Genomic DNA, 19044 nt, shown 5'->3' with positions numbered 1-19044 from the left:
GTCGCCTGCCGTTCAGGATGACAGTATTACTTGTGAATACTGCTGATGCCATGCATCTGAGTTCGCTTTTGGGGGAGGGGGGGGGGGGTGTCAACATTGGCCCCATTTTACTGTGATTGACCTCTTCAAAAAGACACAACAGGCGAGAATGTCTGGAACGTAAAGGATGTCAGCACAATGGAAAATAAGAACAACACGATGGGAGACTGAGACTAATCAGATCTGCTGCCCTTGTCATTTTGCACACTTTTTATGTGTACTTTTTACTTTTGGTACTGTAGAATTATACAAACAGGCGACAAATCGAAGGAAAATCCATCAGAAATATGTCTTAGGTGTTGGGCCAACACATGCCAGAGTCGGAGTAATGCAGCACAGTTCTTGTGGAAAATATTACCTAATTTTGTGTGAGTAATTGTAGTGGCAAGCAAACATAACATGGCCAAAATCTCCTCTTTATGTTCAATGTGGTTAAAACTGGTGACTTTAAAGGCTTAACACTTCTTATTTTCTTAGTCATTAAGTGTCCCAAGTGTCCAACAGATGTGGCCTGATCTGAGCACCACTTTGCACAGTTGTGCACTGATCCTGAGTGGACCTAAACAGTGCCAATCAAATGCCCTCCACCGTCTGTTAGAGCCCAGGGTCAAGGGCTCAGTGGTTTAGTGTTTTCCTTCGTTTTGTTGCCTGTGTGTATTTTATGCTGTGTAACCAGTATTTGTACAAATTTTTACTTCAGGTATATTTTAGGAAGTTGTCTCGAAATGTTGATATTTAATTAGGACTTTTATTTGTCTGTGAGAGGTTCTAGTTAGGCACTTTAAAGTGCTGTGAATTTTCCACACCCTTAGAGTTTTTGCTATTTTGGTATGATGTGTAGTTGATCCAGTCAATAAGGAGAAAAATGAAACTGCAATACACACAATGGGATTTTTGAACATGGGGATTAGGAACAAATCTATATATTTATAGATAAATAAGCCCTTTTTGTATTTCCCCACAATGTGGCCATGTTTAAATCAGGAGATTTATGCTTTCTTTAACCCAAATATGAGAACAGAGCAAAACAGGGATTTAAGTCTTTAGCACAAATCATGCAAAAACACAATTACACCTTGAAGGACACTTCAAACAAAGGATTACAAGACTACAAAATACAATTGCCACAATTATTACAGCAATAAAAAAACATCAAAAATCAAAATATTTTTAAAAAAATTAAGTTTTATACAAAGTTATTTGTGCATAAATTCCCAGGGTGTACAGATCTTTCACAGCATACAACAAACATCAAACCAACCTCTGCTGTATGATTTTTCTAATGAGGTGCGTGGTTTTCTACTGCGTAGCCTTCTGAGATCTTTGGTACATCTGGGCTTTCTTTGATTGAAAGACTAGAAAATGGTACTTTCTCTGCTCTGGTGCAATAAAACAATCATGGTGAAGAGAAAATGTGTACTGTGGTTCTGTTTCTGCGGTCATTCAGCAGCACCACACCGAGACTGAGAAAGAATACACTATCTGTGCTGTTAAGACAACACAAAACTCCAGATATTGCTCATTTAAATATGAAATCATTACAAATGATAAAGCAGCACACATTGACCACTGTATTTTAAGATATACGCAATCAGTCACAACATTAAAACCACCTGCCTAATCTGCTGTGTTGCTCTTGTGCCGCTAAAACAGCTCTGATTCCTCATGAAGGCAGGGTCTTTGAGGATGTGCTGTTTGGGAGCACGACAGCAGTGGTTGTCCCCAAAGATCAGCCTTGCTGGGACACATCCTACAAAGGCTCATTTGGATTAGGGACTACTAACTTTTCCTGTGTTTGGACACATCATTGACTGCAGTCGTGGACCAGGAATCCCAGGTCCCAGCGTTCCCCAGCAGAATATTGTAGTTTCACAAGATAATGGTATTTACTTACGTGTGAGGGAATTTAATGTTATGGCTGATCTGTGTAAATGTAAATAGTGTCACAGTAGAAAGTGAATTTACATCAGCATATCCTGTTCTTCAAGGCAAGAAGCAGCACACGAGGACCAGTTCACAAGAGGCTGGTGGAGGTGGATTCAGTTCACAACAGGAAACTCCAGATTGCTGTGACTCAGTTACGCTTTTTCTGTCGTGCGCCAACTTCCTCCTGTGTTTCTGGAAAACACTGGAATCCAATGAGCATTCCTATGATGGAAAAACCTGCAAAAACACAGTGATGTACTTTTAACTGATTATTCCAGTGTGGTGTGATTTAACTTAAGACGTCCTGATGGGGAGTCCAGCAGAGGTTTTTATCACTATTATTCCTTACTCACTTGCCACAATGAGAGGGGCCATGACTCCGATAGTCAGCGGCGCAGTTTTGTAGATAAAAGCCTCAGATAGGAAGTGGCCCAATGCCAGGACAAACGTCCATAAGGTGATGTGATACAGCCTGCGAGAGCCAGGGTGACACAGTGTAAAAACATAACCCATAGACTTCCACCAGAAATTAGTTTTTATGGTGCAGGAAACAACACGATGCCTTACGTTCTATTCTGTATATCAATGGCGCAGGCACAGCGAATGATCGATGACAGCAGCGTCCAAATACCAAAGGTTCGAGCTTGGAGACCATTTACTGAGAAATTAAATAAATACAGATACAATATATCATGATAGAGAGCATCCATTATAAGTTAGTTGAGAACAATGCAAGAGGGTTTCTTGGAGCTCTTTTCATTTATTTATTTATTTTTTATTTTTTTTTACCTTTTGAGCAGGTTAAGCCAACCAGACACTTTATTAGTTACACCATGCTTGTACCAGGTTGGACCTTGTTATGTTTTCAGAACTGCCTTAATTTTTTCACAGCATCCCAAACGTGTTTTATTGGATTGACTTCTGGTGACTACAGAGGCCATTTGAGTTCAGTGAACTCACTGATATGTTTGAGACCAGTTTGAGATGATTTGAACATATCCAGCCAGAAGCAACCGTCAGTAGATGGGTACACTTACGTAATCATGGCCACAACAATACTCTGTCAGGTTGTGAAATTTAAACGGCACTCAGTTAGTGCTAAGGGGCTCAGAGTGTCCCCCCCAAAATACCCCACATCATTACACCATCGCCACAAGCCTGAAAAATTGGATTTTGGATGGATTTATACTTTGATGTTGTTTTACAACAAATTCTGACCCTATCATTTGAATGTCACAGTAGAAAATGAGACTCATGAGACCACCAAACATTTAATGCCCTAAATTATTATGTTTTATTCATGTTTTTAATACAAAGTAAGAAAAGAAATTCAATATTGTGACTGCACAAGGATTAGAATTATTGTTGCAGTCCAGATCAATGAGAATAACAGCAGCTAACAGCAGCTTATAAAAGGCAACACAATACTACAAAGGCTGCAAGGGCTAATAATTATTATAAATGAATGTTTTCAAACTAAGTATATATTTTCCAATCTAAAGTGAAGTCTTGCTAATAACTACTGCTATTGGTTTGGCTCCTATTAGGGAGAAATGGCCTTGTATAGTCTGATTATGCTTAATAAGACATTTATACGTGCTCTATATAGACTCTACACGCCAGTGACATGCAGGCTAATAGGCAATTAGTCAATGATCATCACGTGCATTTTAACATAAAGTGTTGCTTGGTATTCGAAGCGTGTGGTGTTTGCCTAATTTCTACTAATACTAGACTCACAAACTAATAATCACGTTACTTTTAAGGTTGTCAGGTTGCACATTCCACTTCTGTCAGAGAACAAAATCCAGTTTTCTCACCAAACTCTGGCATGCCTGTGTAGAGCTTTTCGGACAGAAAACTGTGATCTCTGAAACTCTGCACGGTGTTTCCCATCGCGATGACGGACACCATCACCAGCCAGCTCCGCAGGACGTTCAGAAAGCGACTCATCTCTTCTGTGTGGAAGAAGCACCTGTCAGAGAGGAAAACTCTGCCGGTTCACTGCAGGACACACCACTCCGAACTACAGGTCAGTACAAACTCCGGTTATATAACATTAGCATTGGACGGATGAATAGATGCGGTTCTATCTCATGTCTAACATAAGACATTAGCTGGCAATACATCAATAACTCATATGACATAACAAGCTAACCCTGGATTAAGCAGGTTTCTACAATTAGCTAGCCTATTATACTTTAAAATATCACGAGTACGTCATGTATTTACCTGACTGCGCCTGTCAAACTATCATATTCCCGACAAAACAGGGGTATACTAGAGCTAGAAAAAGTGGGACTGAAGCCAACCGAGTGGCGAGTCTTTCAATCTTGGCTCGTGGGGTTAACCAATAAGAGCGCTTAAAAATGGCTCCAGTTAATCGTACCATGATTGTGATTGGCGATTTCAGGCGTTAGGGTTCCGCCTATTTTTCCCTCTAACCAATCTACATATAGCAATCCTGTCGCGTGTGGACAGTAAGCTAGACTGCGTCCAAACAAAGAGTAGCTGTAGAGCAAGAGAATTATGCGCAGTGAAGTGCCTCTACGAGCAAGGCTTGCCACTTGGCAGCCACCTTTGTAACGTTTCCGGGCACTAATTCCGAATCTAAATCTCAATTAATTTTATTATTAGTGGTAATTGTGAACATGAAAAACTGAATCTATAGAAAGACCTGTGAAATAATGCAAAAGACGTTCGAATTTTCACTCAACTAATTTACAACTAAACACGGTCTAAAATACGATTTTAACAAGCATTTATCCACTGGAAGTTATATCTATATTCTCTCACAATCTTAATTCAATACTCTTTGAAAGCCATGCATTTCTTTTATATAAAAATAGATGTAGATTTGAGGGGTCCCAGTATTTTGGAAAATGCTTTAAAAAGTTATAAAATATTATAAATGTTATTAAACATTAAGGCACACCAGCTCACTGTGCAGCAACTGAAGCAAACACATTATATAACAATATCAAAATATAAAGAACATATGAAGGAAATCACTCTTTGTAATATTTCTATTGAAATGTTTTTTCCTATTTATTTTAAATATACGGGCAGTTCAAAATTTCGTCACGTGGAGCAATATTGTCGCGCGCATGCGCCTTTCTCTGTTGCTATCCATTTGTTGTAGTTACAGGAAGATTAACGGCGATTGCTGGCCCTGGCGATACCAACTAGCTTACTGTTAGCAGCCTCCACAGAAATACAAGGCAAGTTTTTGTGGTCCGGTGTATAGTGGTTAACTCATTTGCCTTGCATGTGAAAGGTTCCCGGTTCGTTTCCGGGAGGAAACACAAACCCAGCCTCAGAGTGTTATAAGCTAATGTACTCTCAAGTGCTGGTCCCAGCCCAAAGGAAGGGCATCCGCGCGTAATAGTCAAAATACGCGGATCTATTTGCTGTGGCGATCCCTTGGGAAATAAGCGAGCAGGCGAAAGTACCTTCTTTCTGTTGCTGTGTGTATTTGTACTTCATTATAAAAACCTCAGTGGTGTCAAATTAAGCAGACTTTGCGTAGTTGACAACGCGTGCAGACATAAAAGTAACGCTTTATTTAGCTATTAGCAGTTTGGTTTTGTCTTAACCATAGACTGTCTATAACGTGTTAAGATGATTTCACTGCCACAGCAGGCAGACTTAGAAAGCAGCAGCTGTTCTCAGGTGAGTGCATGCTAACTGTAAATCACTGTAGGACGATGTTAGTGTTGCAGTCTTCGTGTTAAGCTGTCGTGGAGCAGGGTGTTATTAATACATCGGCGTTTTTAATGAGCTCATCTTAGAAGTGACTGTTATGTTTGCCCTTGGATGTTGCAGATGCCAGGGTAAACACTAGATACTTGGTCCCACGAAGATTTCTCCGGGCAGATCGTCCCCCCCCCCTTTGCAGTGAAAATGCCAGCCGTGATCCGGGATAAAGAGGACTCTGAATCCTCCTCAGAAGACGAGCAAGAGTAAGTACAAGTTAGCAGTTCATATTAATATGTCTGCTGCAGAATAAAGGACAGCCTGTGATCTAAACAGAGTCAAGGTCAGAGGTTATAGAAGCGCCTGGGATTATCTACTTTATATCACAAATAAAACAAGCTGCCTCAAATCTGTCTTTTCTCATTTAAAGAAAAAAGCAGTCAGTCAGTGCTATTTGTGCCTTGGTTTGAGTATTTTGTCCTTCAAGAGGAGCTACTGTTGCTTGTTTGCAGACACACTGGAGAAGAGTAGGATATTGCTCACAGTCCCTGCAATCCCTGTGGGACTTGGCAAGTCAGTTAACTTCTTAGCCTACTGATCCTCTTGGCATACTGCATAAGATTTCCAAATAATACATCTTGTAATATGACATTATGGTGAACTAAAACCATTGTTCATTTTCTCTCTCATTGCAAGTTACCAAATCAATTGAAGGTGAAATGTAATCGGTGAGGGATTACAGAAGATGTCCTGAGCTCTGTTTAATCATTTATGTCAAGATACATGCAAACAAAATGACACCTTCAGGTGTCTTTCATTCTGTATAATTGATGACTGTCATTTAGACAAATGAGTATATATCCCTCTGCTGTGGATGCACCAGCTGGTCTTTGCTTTCTTGTCTCGGTCTAATAATTCCCTCTTAAGCCGTGCTTAGTCATACCTTTCTGGGTTCCACTGTATCTGCTTTTAGGCTCCATCTCCTAAATTAGTTTGGATTGCTTAGAGTTAGCATTTAACCTTCAGGCTACCAACGCTGCATTTATTGACATAGCAGTAATTATGCTTTGAGATGCTACAACATGGTTGTTCAAAAATATCTATCCCATAAACACATCTCAGTTCCACTGCAAGAGTAATTTTGCAGTAGTTTTTTTTTAACAACTGCTGTCTGCAATTTTTTACTTGCACACAAAAAGTCTTGACACCATGAAAGAAGTGTTGACCTTCCTCAAAAACACAAAAGGAAAGTCACCATGACTGTGATAAAAGGACAGTACTGTTTTGGTGCGAAAATGAAAAATAGGTGCAGCGGTTTACTGAAACAGCAGACACACAAGGTAATATAGTATATAAAGCAAAAACAAAGTTTTTACAATTCTAAAGAGCTTGAAGTCATATTTTGTATGACTGTCTTTATTCTTCAGCACAGCCTGAACTCTGTTGGGCAAGTTCCAGGCATCTTGAAGGACATTCAAAGCTCTTCTTTGGATGCCTTTTGTTCTGTTCTCTGTCAAGATGATCCCACACTGCTTCAATAATGTTGAGGTCCAGGCTCTGGTGGGACCAATCCATGACTGATAGTGTGGGTTTTTTAATCCAGGTATACTTGTACTGCCTTGGCATTGTATGTGGAATCATTGTTATGCTTAAAAATGAAGCTGTTTGCAATGAGATGCTTTTCAGATAGTATTGCATTGTAGATGAAAATGTGAAACCACTTTTCTTTGTTTATAATTATATAAATGATCCACAACATCACTGGCTGAAATGTAGCCCCAAACCCTGACAGAGCCTTCAGTGTGTTTTACAGATGGCTAAAGACAATTCAAATTCTGGATTCACCACTCCATAAGGCCTGTTGCTGTGCAGTTCTTTTGAATTTCCTTTCTGCCTGTTTCTCTTCCTTAAGACTGGCTTTTTGACAGCCACCCTTCCACTGAAACCATTGCTAATGAGGGCTTGGTTTAAAGTAGCAGATCAACTGAAGAGCCAGATGCATCTCTCAGGTCGTGTGTCAGATTTTTACTGAAAGCCATGTCCTATTCCTTAATGAACATTTCATCTGCTGTAGATAGTTTTTTTAGGCCTGCCACATCTTTTTTTTCTTTAACTTGTCCAGTTTCCTTTTTAAGGACACACTGCACATCTCGCTACACAAACAGTTCAGCTAATAGCTCTTTGGAAACAACACTGGTTCATGCCTTGAGTTTGGTGCCTTTTAATGCTTGCTTGATTTATAGGTCAGTATTATAGTGAGCAAAATGTAAAGAAATTATGTACCAGTTTTTCTTAAGTTCAATTTAAAATGGACAAAAATAACAGGAGTATGCACAATTTCACTTCTGGTAAGTAAGGTTGCACTCTTTGCCTTAATTACAGTGTATGCGGACCTTTATGCCGCATGGGACAGCTTCATAGTATAACATTACAGGCTGTCACAAAAGATGCACAGCACACATAAAGGCGAAACCATCCATTGGAAACCTACCATGGCAGAAACACAAGTCTACAGCACAGGGCTTTATTTCAACATTTTATTGAATTTAATAAAAACAGAAATATCATAATCATGAGAATAAATGTTTTACAAAACGCACCCTGCACCTGCTGATAGATGTCTGTCCAATAAGCCGTTCTATTTAAAATAAGATAAGATATACTTCATTTAGCCCATGTGCCAAAACATTAAAGACAACCTATAACAAATTTAAATAAAGTACAATAATGCAGTAGAAGTGGGACTGGAACCAAAATGTAATAGAAAGAAATGTTAGTTCCTCTTTGAATTTTACTGTTACAAATATCAACAATGCTTTAAAAGTACTAACATTGCACGATCTTACTCAGAGATGATGGTGGTGATGTTAACACATTCTTCTGTATAAGATCTTAACATCTTGTGTGTATACAGGTGTCTCGGTAGTCTCAGTGATGGCTTACGCTCATGATAAACAACAAGCTTAAATACTATCAAAAGACTCCTCTTAACAGTGAGCAACCCAGCCGTGTCAGTGCGATAATCTGCGATATTGTCTCACATACCTGGATACTTAAGCTAAGGGAAGCATTTGCTTGCATGCCCCACCTCTCCCACTTATCAAGGCTGGTCATACCTGATTGACTTCTACTCCATCATCATGTCACCTTATCTTATTTTGACCCCCTGATAAGCAGGCTGTGTCTGGTACTGTGAGACATTCTCGACTTTTACAAGGGTATTTGGAGTACTGTACATGGGTTTGTTATTGCCCGGCACCTCACAAAGCTCTGTGTGGTTCTGCCTCTATCTGCTTGACTGAAATAAACACCACGTCACGAGGCATTCCCGCAGCCTTAGGTAAGATGCCCATATAGGTCAGTTCACGTCATCCTGGAAAATTTTGGGCACTGAAATTCACCCCAAAGTGCATCTCTGAAACTTTGCTCCTGTTGTTTTTATTAAGTGTCTGTATAATTTGTCACCCACTAGAGACCATCCCTGCATCTCATGGGGCAGCCTTAGCAAGACCATCCCGATTCTCCTGTTTTTCCCTGAAGCTGTTGTTTCAAAAGATGGAAGCATATCTTCTGTTGGAGGTACAGTGCAGAGTAATAAAAATGACATTTTGGGGGGAATAAAAATGTCAATTTGGAGCCTATAAAAGTTCAATGCTAAGAATATCTTGTTGTGCTATTTGCACAGAACGATATAATATGGCCTTCAAGATCGTGCGCACAGAGAGCCGCCTGGTACGAGAAATACTCACCAATCACGGATTCCATGAGGTAATGTTCTCACTTAAATTGTACAACTTTAACAGATAATCTTGTAAAAATACATTGTTTTTCTTTTTTTCTTTCTTTTTTTTTTGCGGCACATGCAATTGTAGGATACGCTTTACTGTAGGTCTGTTAATCTTCATTTGACTGCTGGTGACAAAGCCCGGGAATGCACCCATGGAAAAAAACAAAATGACCTCAAAAAGCATTAATCTGGTTTCACGAGGGCACACAATCCCCGTTATTGCTCTCTCCAAGCAGCTACAATTAATTCCCTTTTTATTTCATTTCAATGCTTCTCGACTCCTGCTAACCCATCATCAAAAGGCAGACGAGTGTCTACCGCAGCCCGGACAGAGCCAAACTTTAATAAGCCTTTATTGCAAACATCTGGCTCTCCACGGGACACAGACAGAATGGCCATGTGAATCCCACCTCCTAACAAATTGTTGGAAAAAAGCACAAAAAAAGAGATAAAATAACATGACAGTGATGGAAATCTGTGAACTGGCCTTCCCTTTTGAGATCATGTCAAAAGCGTAAGTCGTACAGTAGTTAGTAGGGTTAGTGATGGGGTAATGGTGGTGGTGCTGGAGTCTGTTTCTTAGATTCAGCCGAGCAATCAAACGTGATGGACGTCAGAATACGATGCTTCTGTTGGTGGCTGGAAACTCTTGAGAGCTTACCCTTTTAATGATCTCTTTGCTGGTGTATTTTACTTTTTGTGCGCTAAATCAAAATCATTTCATCTGGCTTGTCTGCTCAGTTCAGTCTTGCTGTTTTTCAGGTTCACCCAAACAGCAATGACTTCAACCTCATGTGGACAGGGTCTCACCTCAAGCCTTACGTTCTACGCAGCCTTCAAGACTTCCAGAAGGTCAACCACTTTCCCAGGTATAATAGAGGTTTCAAATATAGAGTGTGTTTCCACTGTTTCCTCTGTTATAAATATCGCCGTATGAGGCAATGTGTTTGTTGGCTTTCGCTTGCAACGTGCGATTTATTTGGGACCGATGCCTTTATGAAGCATGAAGTGAATCATACCATCAGGCCCAGGGTGTTCTGTAGCTGTTATGTGTTCCTATATTTGTTCTTCCACACGTCCAGATCGCACGAACTGACACGCAAAGACCGTCTCTATAAAAACATCCAGCGAATGCAGCAGACTCACGGCTTCAAAAACTTCCACATTGTTCCTCAGACCTTTGTGCTTCCCGCCGAGTACCAGGAATTCTGCAGTAAGATACCACCCACACATAATCCTGTTCGTCTTAGCAGGGCTATATTTATGACATGTTTACAGTCATTTTAAATGACTGCAGTTCTCAGCGTTTCCTGCTTTCCTTTTCTTCTTTTCTTTCTTTTCCTCAGATTGCTTTGCCAAGGACAAGGGCCCGTGGATAATTAAACCAGTAGCATCTTCAAGAGGACGAGGTATCTACTTGGTTAGCAATGTGAGTTTATTTTATTCTTAGACTTCTGTGCCTTTTGATCCTTAAAATGTGAACACTTCACACTTTTCTTTCCTTTCATTTTCCCCTCTCCCCAACCGGTCACACCAGATGGCCACCCTCCCCTGAGTCTGCTGCCACGGCTGCCAAGTGCTTGTTCATAGGAGATAATTGGCTCCCTGGCCTTCTGTCTGTAGTGTTTTAGTCTTTTCCTTAACATATAATATGTACTGTGGCTATTACACTGTTTTAAATGGCTCTGTGTCTAATTACATTTTTTAATTCTAAACTTCAGTTGTCAAAACTTTCAGAGGACTTCAGTGATATAATAAATATAATTTGACAGAAAAATACTTCTACAAATTCCACCTCGTTGTTTGTTCCTGGAGCTTTGTGGCTACAAAACTGAGTGGTCAATGAGGAAAAAGAAAGCAAATTAGTGGACTTTGTGTTGCAAGTATGCTGCCAACCTAGTGTTTTTGAAAGGTTAAGAGTAAACCTTAACCTTTAAGTAAAGTAATTTTGAGTCACGGTTATAGGCCTTTTTCTTTCTTCCTTAATTCCCTGTGTAGTTTAGTCTTGGTATACTTGGTGCTGCTGATCCCCAAGTTTGGAGGATGTCAACTGTTACTTTTTTCCCCACCTGTGTTTGAGCTTGGTGTGACTGCACTGGCGTGTGTTTGCAAAGATGGGGAAAGTTATTCCACATTGCTTTTATGTCGGAAGTCGGATGTTGGAACTTGGGAGTGATGTCACTCCAGAGTTAGTGCATTCCAGTGCTAAAGTTGGAAAAGCAAGAACAAAAACAGGATTTGTTTTGATTCTTAGCGAGGTAAAGCCATCCAGGTATCACAAGCAATACAACATAATACTTGTTTTTTATGTGGGGTGGCTGTAGCTCAGGAGGTAGAGTAGGTCAGTGGTCCCCAACCCCCGGGCCGAGTCATTTGGTACCGGGCCGCGAGAGTGAGACTCGGGTGTGAAATGTATGGTTTTCAGGGTTTTTATCAGTTTTTAGCGTTATTTTGTTATCGTTTTTTCGTTAACTCGATTTTCCTGGGTCTTTTCACATGTGTTATGAATAAATCTTCTTTTTTTCGGTACCGGTACTAGTTTTATTTTGTTGTATTTATCCGCGACACCTTAAAGGCCGGTCCGTGAAAATATTGTCGGGCACAAACCGTGGCGCAAAAAAGGTTGGGGACCGCTGGAGTAGGTCATCTGCTGATTGTCTGCTGATCAGAAGGTTGGTTGTTCGAGTCACAAACATACAACATTGGCTATGGAGATTTTACAGTTCTACTTTTACTACTGTTTACAGTAGTACACTTTACATTCACTGCCACCATTGCAGACTGTTAACTGGAGGTTGGTGGGGCTTCTCCGACTTTCCGAATAGGAAATATGAGTTGAAGGGTGCATTCTGGATTAAATGTCGGACCAAGGACTCAGAAATCCTGATTTCTGACCTAATCTGGAATGCACAGTTTTTCTCCCCAAAATAGCCTTTTCAAAAAAAAAAATTTAAAAATAGTGTTGGCGTATTTGTAAAGTATGAAAGATAAAACAACACTGAACACGATTAACTGAATCTTTCTTTGTTAATGGGGACGAGTACTGGGACTAGTGTTTAATAGTAACTACAAAGCTAAAGCCAGCAGAGTTTAAGAATAGGTTAACACAGACTGAGAAACAGGGAGAAGAAAACAGCTAATCTTAATGCCAAGCAAAGCTCAAAACAATAATACAGACTGTCAGTCAGCTCTTCTGTTGTGTGTGTGTGTGTGTGTGTGTGTTTGTGTGTGTGTGTGTGTGTGTGTGTGTGTGTGTGTGTGTGTGTGTGTGTGTGTGTGTGTGTGTGTGTGTGTGTGTGTGTGTGTGAATAAACCATGTGCAAGCATGAATTCGCATTATGGGTAAAACCTTAGTGGGAGTTAACTATAAGCACACTGACATAAAAAAGTACCGTGTGAACTCAAACAGTCACTTGGCCAGATGTTATCTAAGTGTGGGGGTTGCACTGATACAGCTGTCTTCGAAGTAAGTATCAACCAGCGTTTCAGACATTAATAAGCTTTGCGGAGTAAATCACACACTTTCAAGGCCCCGGGCTCTTGGAGGAGCTCAACAAGGTTCTCACCCTTGGAAAACATGTGCACGATTCTTCTTCTTCTCAGGCATTTTTATGAAACAGTGGAAAGAATGTCAGAGCGATATTTGGAGAAAAGAAAGAAATACGTTCATCTTTTTTGCTTTGCTTTTTCTCTGAACTGTAGCCAGCGCTGAGGTTACTCCAACTCCCACCCCCCCCCCTTTACCCCATCTCTTCTCAACTTCACCACCTGCAACACATTTCAACCTCATAAATGACCCATCTCCCACCACCAGATTGTGTTTTTATAGGCTGTTATTGAAGCTTGACCCGCTATGACCAGCGTCACTGAAACTTTTCTTCATCTTATTATCCTTTGATGTTTATGGTTCACTGCAGCGTCTCGTCAGCCCAATGAACTTGAGTATTTAATGCAGTTCTATATGAATCACTCGTGGTGTTGTAGCTTTAAACTTGTGATAAAATACTGCCCGCATTTTCTTCTGTGTTCATCATATCTTCTTTTGTGCGTCCTGCTTCTCATCTACAGCCAAATCAGATTTCCATGACTGAAAACATTTTGGTGTCTCGCTATATTAATAACCCACTACTCATTGATGGTGAGTTGTTACAGTTATATTTTTGCTATTTTCTTTTGACAGATTTGCACTGAAGAATTTTATGACTTAATCTAATTGTTGTTTTTACAGGGTTCAAGTTTGACGTTCGTTTGTACGTGTTGGTAACGTCTTACGATCCTCTCCTCATCTATGTGTATGAGGAAGGCCTGGCTAGGTGAGTGTTTTTACCTTTGAAATGGTGACTAATACAATAGAAGCTATCTCCTGGCGCTTTTACATAAAATTTTATGTTGTCTTTTTGGTATCCATCCATCCATACAGCCATACATCTTGCTGTTTATCTGCTTCTAGCTGATAGAGGCGGTAATTTAAACAAATATATATAGACTTCCCTTTCTCCAGCCACTTCCTCAGCTCTTCTGGGCGGTGATACCATAGTGTTCCTGAGTTAGCTGAGAGACAAATTCTTTTCACTGTGTCCTGGGTCTGCCCCAGGTTCTCCTACTGGTATACCCCAAGACACCTCACTTAGGAGGCACTCACAAGGCTTCTTATTTAGAAGTCACCTTAACTTGATGAGATGATGATCAAAGTCTTCACTTATATTTTTTTGCAACTGAAAAATAACAGTATGTTACGTCTTTATGATTCAACACCTTGTCAAGATCTACAAGTATTTTTAACTTTCGCTACATTTCCACTCTGTGTTGTTTGCTGTTGCTGGCGTCGCCACATCACGATGCATTTGATTGAAAAACTTGGCTGTTTAATAATTTCATTGCAGTTCACACACTTCTCAGAGTCATCCATAGGGTTGTATTTGACTTTCTAGTTGGTCAGTTCTGGCTGGATGGCATAGATAGAACAATAAATCGCCATCATCTTCACGTCCACTCAACATATTTTTTACTAAAAAAAAGTCTTTCTCTCTCCTACAACCACCAGTTATCAATTTAAAATTCAGTGATGTGAGATTGTCCTTGCCTCTCACTCTGTCAGCCCTGTGAAGGACTAGCGAGCTGTCCTCTTGGCCTCTGACAGTTTGAATAGGCTCCCCTAATTTAGATAAGTGGTTAACCAACATGAAACTTCCTGTTTATTTGTGTCACGTTATATTCGGTTTTTGTGCCACGTTGCGTGTTGTTAAGGAAAACCTTGTTTATTATTATGGCACTCAGTGTGTACTGTGAGATCCAGCGGGACTTTGTGAAAGACTACATTCATCTTCCTTTAGCACCCACAAGAGGGCATCCTAAACTTTGCAGATTGCCTGTGTGGAGCGTGTGGCTTTGGCCACTTTGAAACAAAGCGCCCTATTGTTTCACTTGTAGGATGTGCTAATCAAATGTTTGCTGATTGTGACATTGTTCAAAGCTCATATCTATCACGACTTTATGTGATTGCGCTCGAGTTATTAGGCCTGGGTGTTCAGAGCAATAATAATTTCTTTAACAAAGAAAGGCTATTGTCAGACACGGGTGGGTCAGGAGAGGGTTGATGATTTATAGAATGACTGGATCCTCATCTCGCTCTGATAGAGGTGCGTGCTCATGCTGGAAACACAGTGCCACTTCCCTCTTATTTGCTGGCTTCATTATCAACTGTTTTCAGTAAATCATGGCCGAATCTTGAACCCCACTTTTATCTCCTGACATTCCTTCACATGTGTTGGTATTCAGGTACATGGTGTGTGCCAAAGGAATTCTCATTATTGCACATGTGGCATCCACTCCTCTCAAACACTGCCAGAAACTAATCTCTTTCCCAAGTGCCCTTATTATTTATAGTCAAGTGTCTTGCGAATGTGGATGTTACGGCACATGGATATGTAGGGGAATAGTTGGATTACGTAGAAGGATTTTTTTCCCCCTTTTTCCTCTTGTGTAAATAAACCCTGCTCCTTCACAGATTTGCCACAGTTAAGTATGACAGGACTTCAAAGAACATCAAGAACACATTCATGCACCTCACCAACTACAGCGTGAACAAAAAGAGCAGCGATTATGTCAGGTAAGTCCCCTCAGTGATCAAAATACAACGCGGTGCTGTTACGGGAAGGCTCCCCCTCTGACTCATCCATTTATTACAGCTGGAGTGTTTGAAGCTCATTTCTTTCTTTTCAGTTGCGATGACCCCGAAGTTGAGGATTATGGGAACAAATGGAGTATGAGTGCAGTGCTGAGGTATTTGAAGCAGGAGGGGAAGGACACCACATGTGAGTTAGACCTTCACCTTGTTCTTTTCATTTTTAATATCCATGCAATGATGACAGAAGTAACTTTTAACTTTTTTGCAGTTCACTTATGAGTATTATCAAATCATAAACATTGTGTGTGGAGTGCTTTAATCTGTTTTCTTTTTTAAAATATCTTATTTTCCTTTGATGTTTCCGTCGCAGCGCTGATGAAGCAAGTTGAGGACCTCATCGTCAAAGCTGTACTGAGCGCTGAGCTACAGATAGCCACCGCCTGCAAGACATTTGTTCCTCACAAGACAAACTGCTTTGGTAATCGTTTCCTATTCTTCTTAAAACTTTCTTTTTTTCCGCAGCCACAGTTAAAACAATCTAGTCCCCCAAAATATGCTTACACCTGCTACAGCCACTGTGGATTATGGGATCCAGCTGCGTTTCCAAAAGAATTTGCTAAAATTCTGAAAGGCTAGTCTGAATGTGAAGGCCATCAGCACAAATGTGGCTCCTCAAGAATTTCTTTTGAATGAAATTTGAACTCCGGGGGAAAAAAAATCTCTCTTTTTGCTCACGGTGCAGAAGCACTCACACATACTTAGTCATACATATTACCACACCCCTCACATTTCTCTTCAGTTTCAGATTCATTGTCCAGCAGCTCCTCCATACTATTTGTCCACTGAACCGTGCTGAAGTTGTAGACATTCATTCCTCAGTGTGGAACCTTCCTGCATGTTTGCTGCCCTCTGACTGGCTGCCGGGTCGTGGACGGCCTGTTGACTGAAGCAGGAATTTGCTTCCTCTCCTCTGTTGCCATTCAGCCTGATTTAGACTGACTGTTTTCTTGGCTAGTCTTGCCTTGCAGTGGGCTCGTGTGAACTCCATTTTGGAGCCATTACCCATGTTAGTGTTGGCACTAATTGTCTGCGCTCTTTCTTCGTGTCTGGCAGCCTTTCTGAGATTTTGGGTTTGAAAGCGAGTACGCTGGCCTAGCTTCTCTCAGCACCACTGCCTCTTTTTCACTCTCTTTTTTCCCCCCCTTTTCTCTTGCTGTTTCTTCTGCCGTGTTATGTTTATAATTCGCCCTTTCATGCTCACATTCTCCTCACCTCTCAGACGTTAGAAAAATAAAGGACTCCGCAGTTGTGACAGGCCTCTTAGACGTAATAGTCCTACGATGGGCGGTTGTTTGGGCTGTACTGGGTGCGTATCAGCACAATATAACCATCAGACATTCGCCTGCATAAAGATGCTATCTGCACCCTGAGCATCACTGCAAGGTTGAGAAAACACACATTAACCCAGGGTGTAAAAGGTGACCATGCAGGTATTTACTTACCAAGCCTCAACCTGGCTTTCATACATACCTGAGAGACACTGTAAACAATGCGATGACATATTTTTGGAGAGAGGGGGTGAAAAACAAGAATGGAAAAACAGGTTTGCTCCTGTTCTCATTCATTATTTTTGTCAGGTCTGCCTGTATTCTGTTTTTTTGTTTTGCTTTGTTTTGTTTTTTTAAATGCATTCACAAAAATGCTCCACAGATGCATGCAAACAGGACATTAGCAACTGAATCTGATCTTGCACCAACCTGTAGACTAGTAAGCATTTGTTCCTGTTTTATATTGTTTTGTTCATAGCCTCCTGTGAAACTGAACTAAAGGTGAACAAGTGGTAAGAGGTGTTTACATTAATATTGCAGAAACCCAAGTCTGCTTCATGTATACAGTAGCTGGACTGAACAATAACAATTAGGTACTGCACCTTTTGATTAGGACACATAATACTCTGGAGTCTGTTGTGAGCATGGCCATTATCGTACTTCATCCGTATCAGTTTACTGTTGAATTTAGTGCAGTTTTGTTGTCTTAGATGGCCTCAAGCAAGTTAATTACAGCATTCATAGTCTATTTACAGGATTATATTTCCAAAGATAGACAGTAGACCACCCTCATCCTTTCTCTGTTGATCTGTCTCTCCCAGTGTGGTCATGTTGCATGCAAGCTCCCTCTCTCTGTGTATGTGCATACATTATGAACACAGGAACATGTAGAAACCAGTATAAACCATGTGTTTTCCAAACATACAAGCTTCAAGCTGTCTAAGCTTCAGGCAGTCCAGTCCGATATCTTTGTGGGCTTCTTTTTTTTGTCCCTGAAATAAAAACCTACCCTAACCACCTGGGAGTCATGTTCACTCAGCCACTGTCAGCTCCTTTGCTTCTCCTCTTTCACTTATCCTTACTATACTTTCCCACTTCACAGCCACCACTATGCCCAGCCTTCTTCCTGGCATGCCTGTAATAGTAAACAGGTAAAGCGTCAGAATGCGTGGCAACAAATGCATGTGTGTTAGCTCAATGAACGCGCTGATAAAAGCAACCATTGTTTAGAGTTTTAATACAGTCTGTTGCTTGTCTGGAAGGGAGCCATGCGAGACCATAAAGCACATTATAATCTTAATTTACTGCAAATTGTTCCCTGCCATTTTAATGTCTATTAATGGCTTTAATACAATGTTTATTGTTTTCCAATTGGATTTCTTCCCTTTGCTTGAATTGCACGGTGTATCTAAATGCACATACTGTAACAAAATCTTTTTATAGCTCCGTAATGTCTCATGTGGGAAGAAATAAAAACAGCAGTTTTTTCGTTTTACATTGTAAGGAGTGGGTGTAAGTGTGTGTGTGTGTGTGTGTGTGTGTCTGTGTGTCTGTGGAGAGAAAATGCCACCCATGCAGCTCTTTACCGCTGCTGTGTGATTAATGGACAGGGTTTTTTGCTGAGAGATGCTGATTATGAGATGTTTTGACTAAGATCTGATTAGCCAAGCCAAAGGCCTATTTTATTACACACAAAACATTCCACTTACTGGTCCTATGTTTCACTGAACGTCCCTCATTAAGTGCTGAGTGTGGTTGGATCTCCCGTCTGCGAACCACTCTGCCTGTCTTACATTTGTCAGATACTCCCACACTTCACTGCGGCACAGTGTTTGTGTTCCTATGATGACAGTGCAGCTGCTGTGTAACTGAGTGTTTTCGAGAATGATTAATGGTTTTGGGTCCCACTATCACAATAACGCTATAGAGTGTTAACAGCGACTTAATTTGTTGTCCTCGGAGTGTTTTCTCGATTGTGGCTCTGAGGCGTGCCTGTTAAGCTCCTTGCGACAGCAGCGAAACAGTTCAGCGCCATTAATTTATTTCTGAATTTAATTGTCCTTGCTGTGAAAAGAACACACATGAAGGAAATACTTTATGTTGATGTTGTTATTGTGGACCAACAAGCTGCATGGGCAGGG

The 19044-nt window shown here is 40.7% G+C and overlaps 2 protein-coding genes across 7 annotated transcripts in view; one reads left to right on the top strand and one right to left on the bottom strand.

The window, feature by feature from the left end:
* Positions 1-110: 110 nt before the first annotated feature.
* Positions 111-4289, bottom strand: erg28 (ergosterol biosynthesis 28 homolog). 2 transcript variants are annotated; one of them, XM_063498120.1, is made up of 5 exons: positions 4198-4281; positions 3786-3923; positions 2533-2623; positions 2319-2437; positions 111-2202 (listed from the first exon to the last, which is right to left on the bottom strand). In XM_063498120.1, exons 2-5 carry the CDS (start codon positions 3916-3918, stop codon positions 2114-2116), a joined length of 432 nt encoding a protein of 143 aa, XP_063354190.1. In that variant the 5' UTR covers positions 3919-3923; positions 4198-4281; the 3' UTR covers positions 111-2113. The 2 variants fall into 2 exon arrangements, with proteins under 2 accessions (XP_063354190.1, XP_063354189.1); XM_063498119.1 differs by having other exon boundaries at positions 114-2202; positions 3786-3940; positions 4198-4289.
* Positions 3914-19044, top strand: part of ttll5 (tubulin tyrosine ligase-like family, member 5) — a 62736-nt gene continuing 47605 nt past the window's right edge. For 3 of the 5 annotated variants that reach the window (XM_063498112.1, XM_063498111.1, XM_063498108.1), the window contains exons 1-12: positions 5085-5186; positions 5791-5927; positions 9134-9240; positions 9347-9429; positions 10211-10317; positions 10531-10661; positions 10795-10877; positions 13517-13586; positions 13677-13761; positions 15456-15557; positions 15671-15762; positions 15946-16053. In XM_063498112.1, coding sequence (XP_063354182.1) covers positions 5869-5927; positions 9134-9240; positions 9347-9429; positions 10211-10317; positions 10531-10661; positions 10795-10877; positions 13517-13586; positions 13677-13761; positions 15456-15557; positions 15671-15762; positions 15946-16053 — 1027 coding nt within the window. In that variant the 5' untranslated portion in view covers positions 5085-5186; positions 5791-5868. Of the gene's footprint in view, positions 3998-5084; positions 5187-5230; positions 5638-5790; positions 5928-9133; positions 9241-9346; positions 9430-10210; positions 10318-10530; positions 10662-10794; positions 10878-13516; positions 13587-13676; positions 13762-15455; positions 15558-15670; positions 15763-15945; positions 16054-19044 lie in introns of those variants that run through there. The other 2 variants (XM_063498110.1, XM_063498109.1) reach the window with 2 other exon arrangements.

Source organism: Pelmatolapia mariae, linkage group LG16_19 (genome assembly GCF_036321145.2).
Source record: "Pelmatolapia mariae isolate MD_Pm_ZW linkage group LG16_19, Pm_UMD_F_2, whole genome shotgun sequence".
Taxonomy (NCBI): Eukaryota; Metazoa; Chordata; class Actinopteri; order Cichliformes; family Cichlidae; genus Pelmatolapia; species Pelmatolapia mariae.
This window is presented reverse-complemented; position numbering and strand designations above follow the sequence as displayed.

Coding starts and splice junctions, on each gene's coding strand:
- erg28 (XM_063498119.1), bottom strand. CDS start 3,918: ATGAGTCGCTTTCTGAACGTCCTGCGGAGCTGGCTGGTGATGGTGTCC. Junction 2,624..3,785: donor CACAGGCATGCCAGAGTTTG/GTGAGAAAACTG, acceptor TTAATTTCTCAG/TAAATGGTCTCCAAGCTCGA. Junction 2,203..2,318: donor GGCCCCTCTCATTGTGGCAA/GTGAGTAAGGAA, acceptor GTGTTTTTGCAG/GTTTTTCCATCATAGGAATG.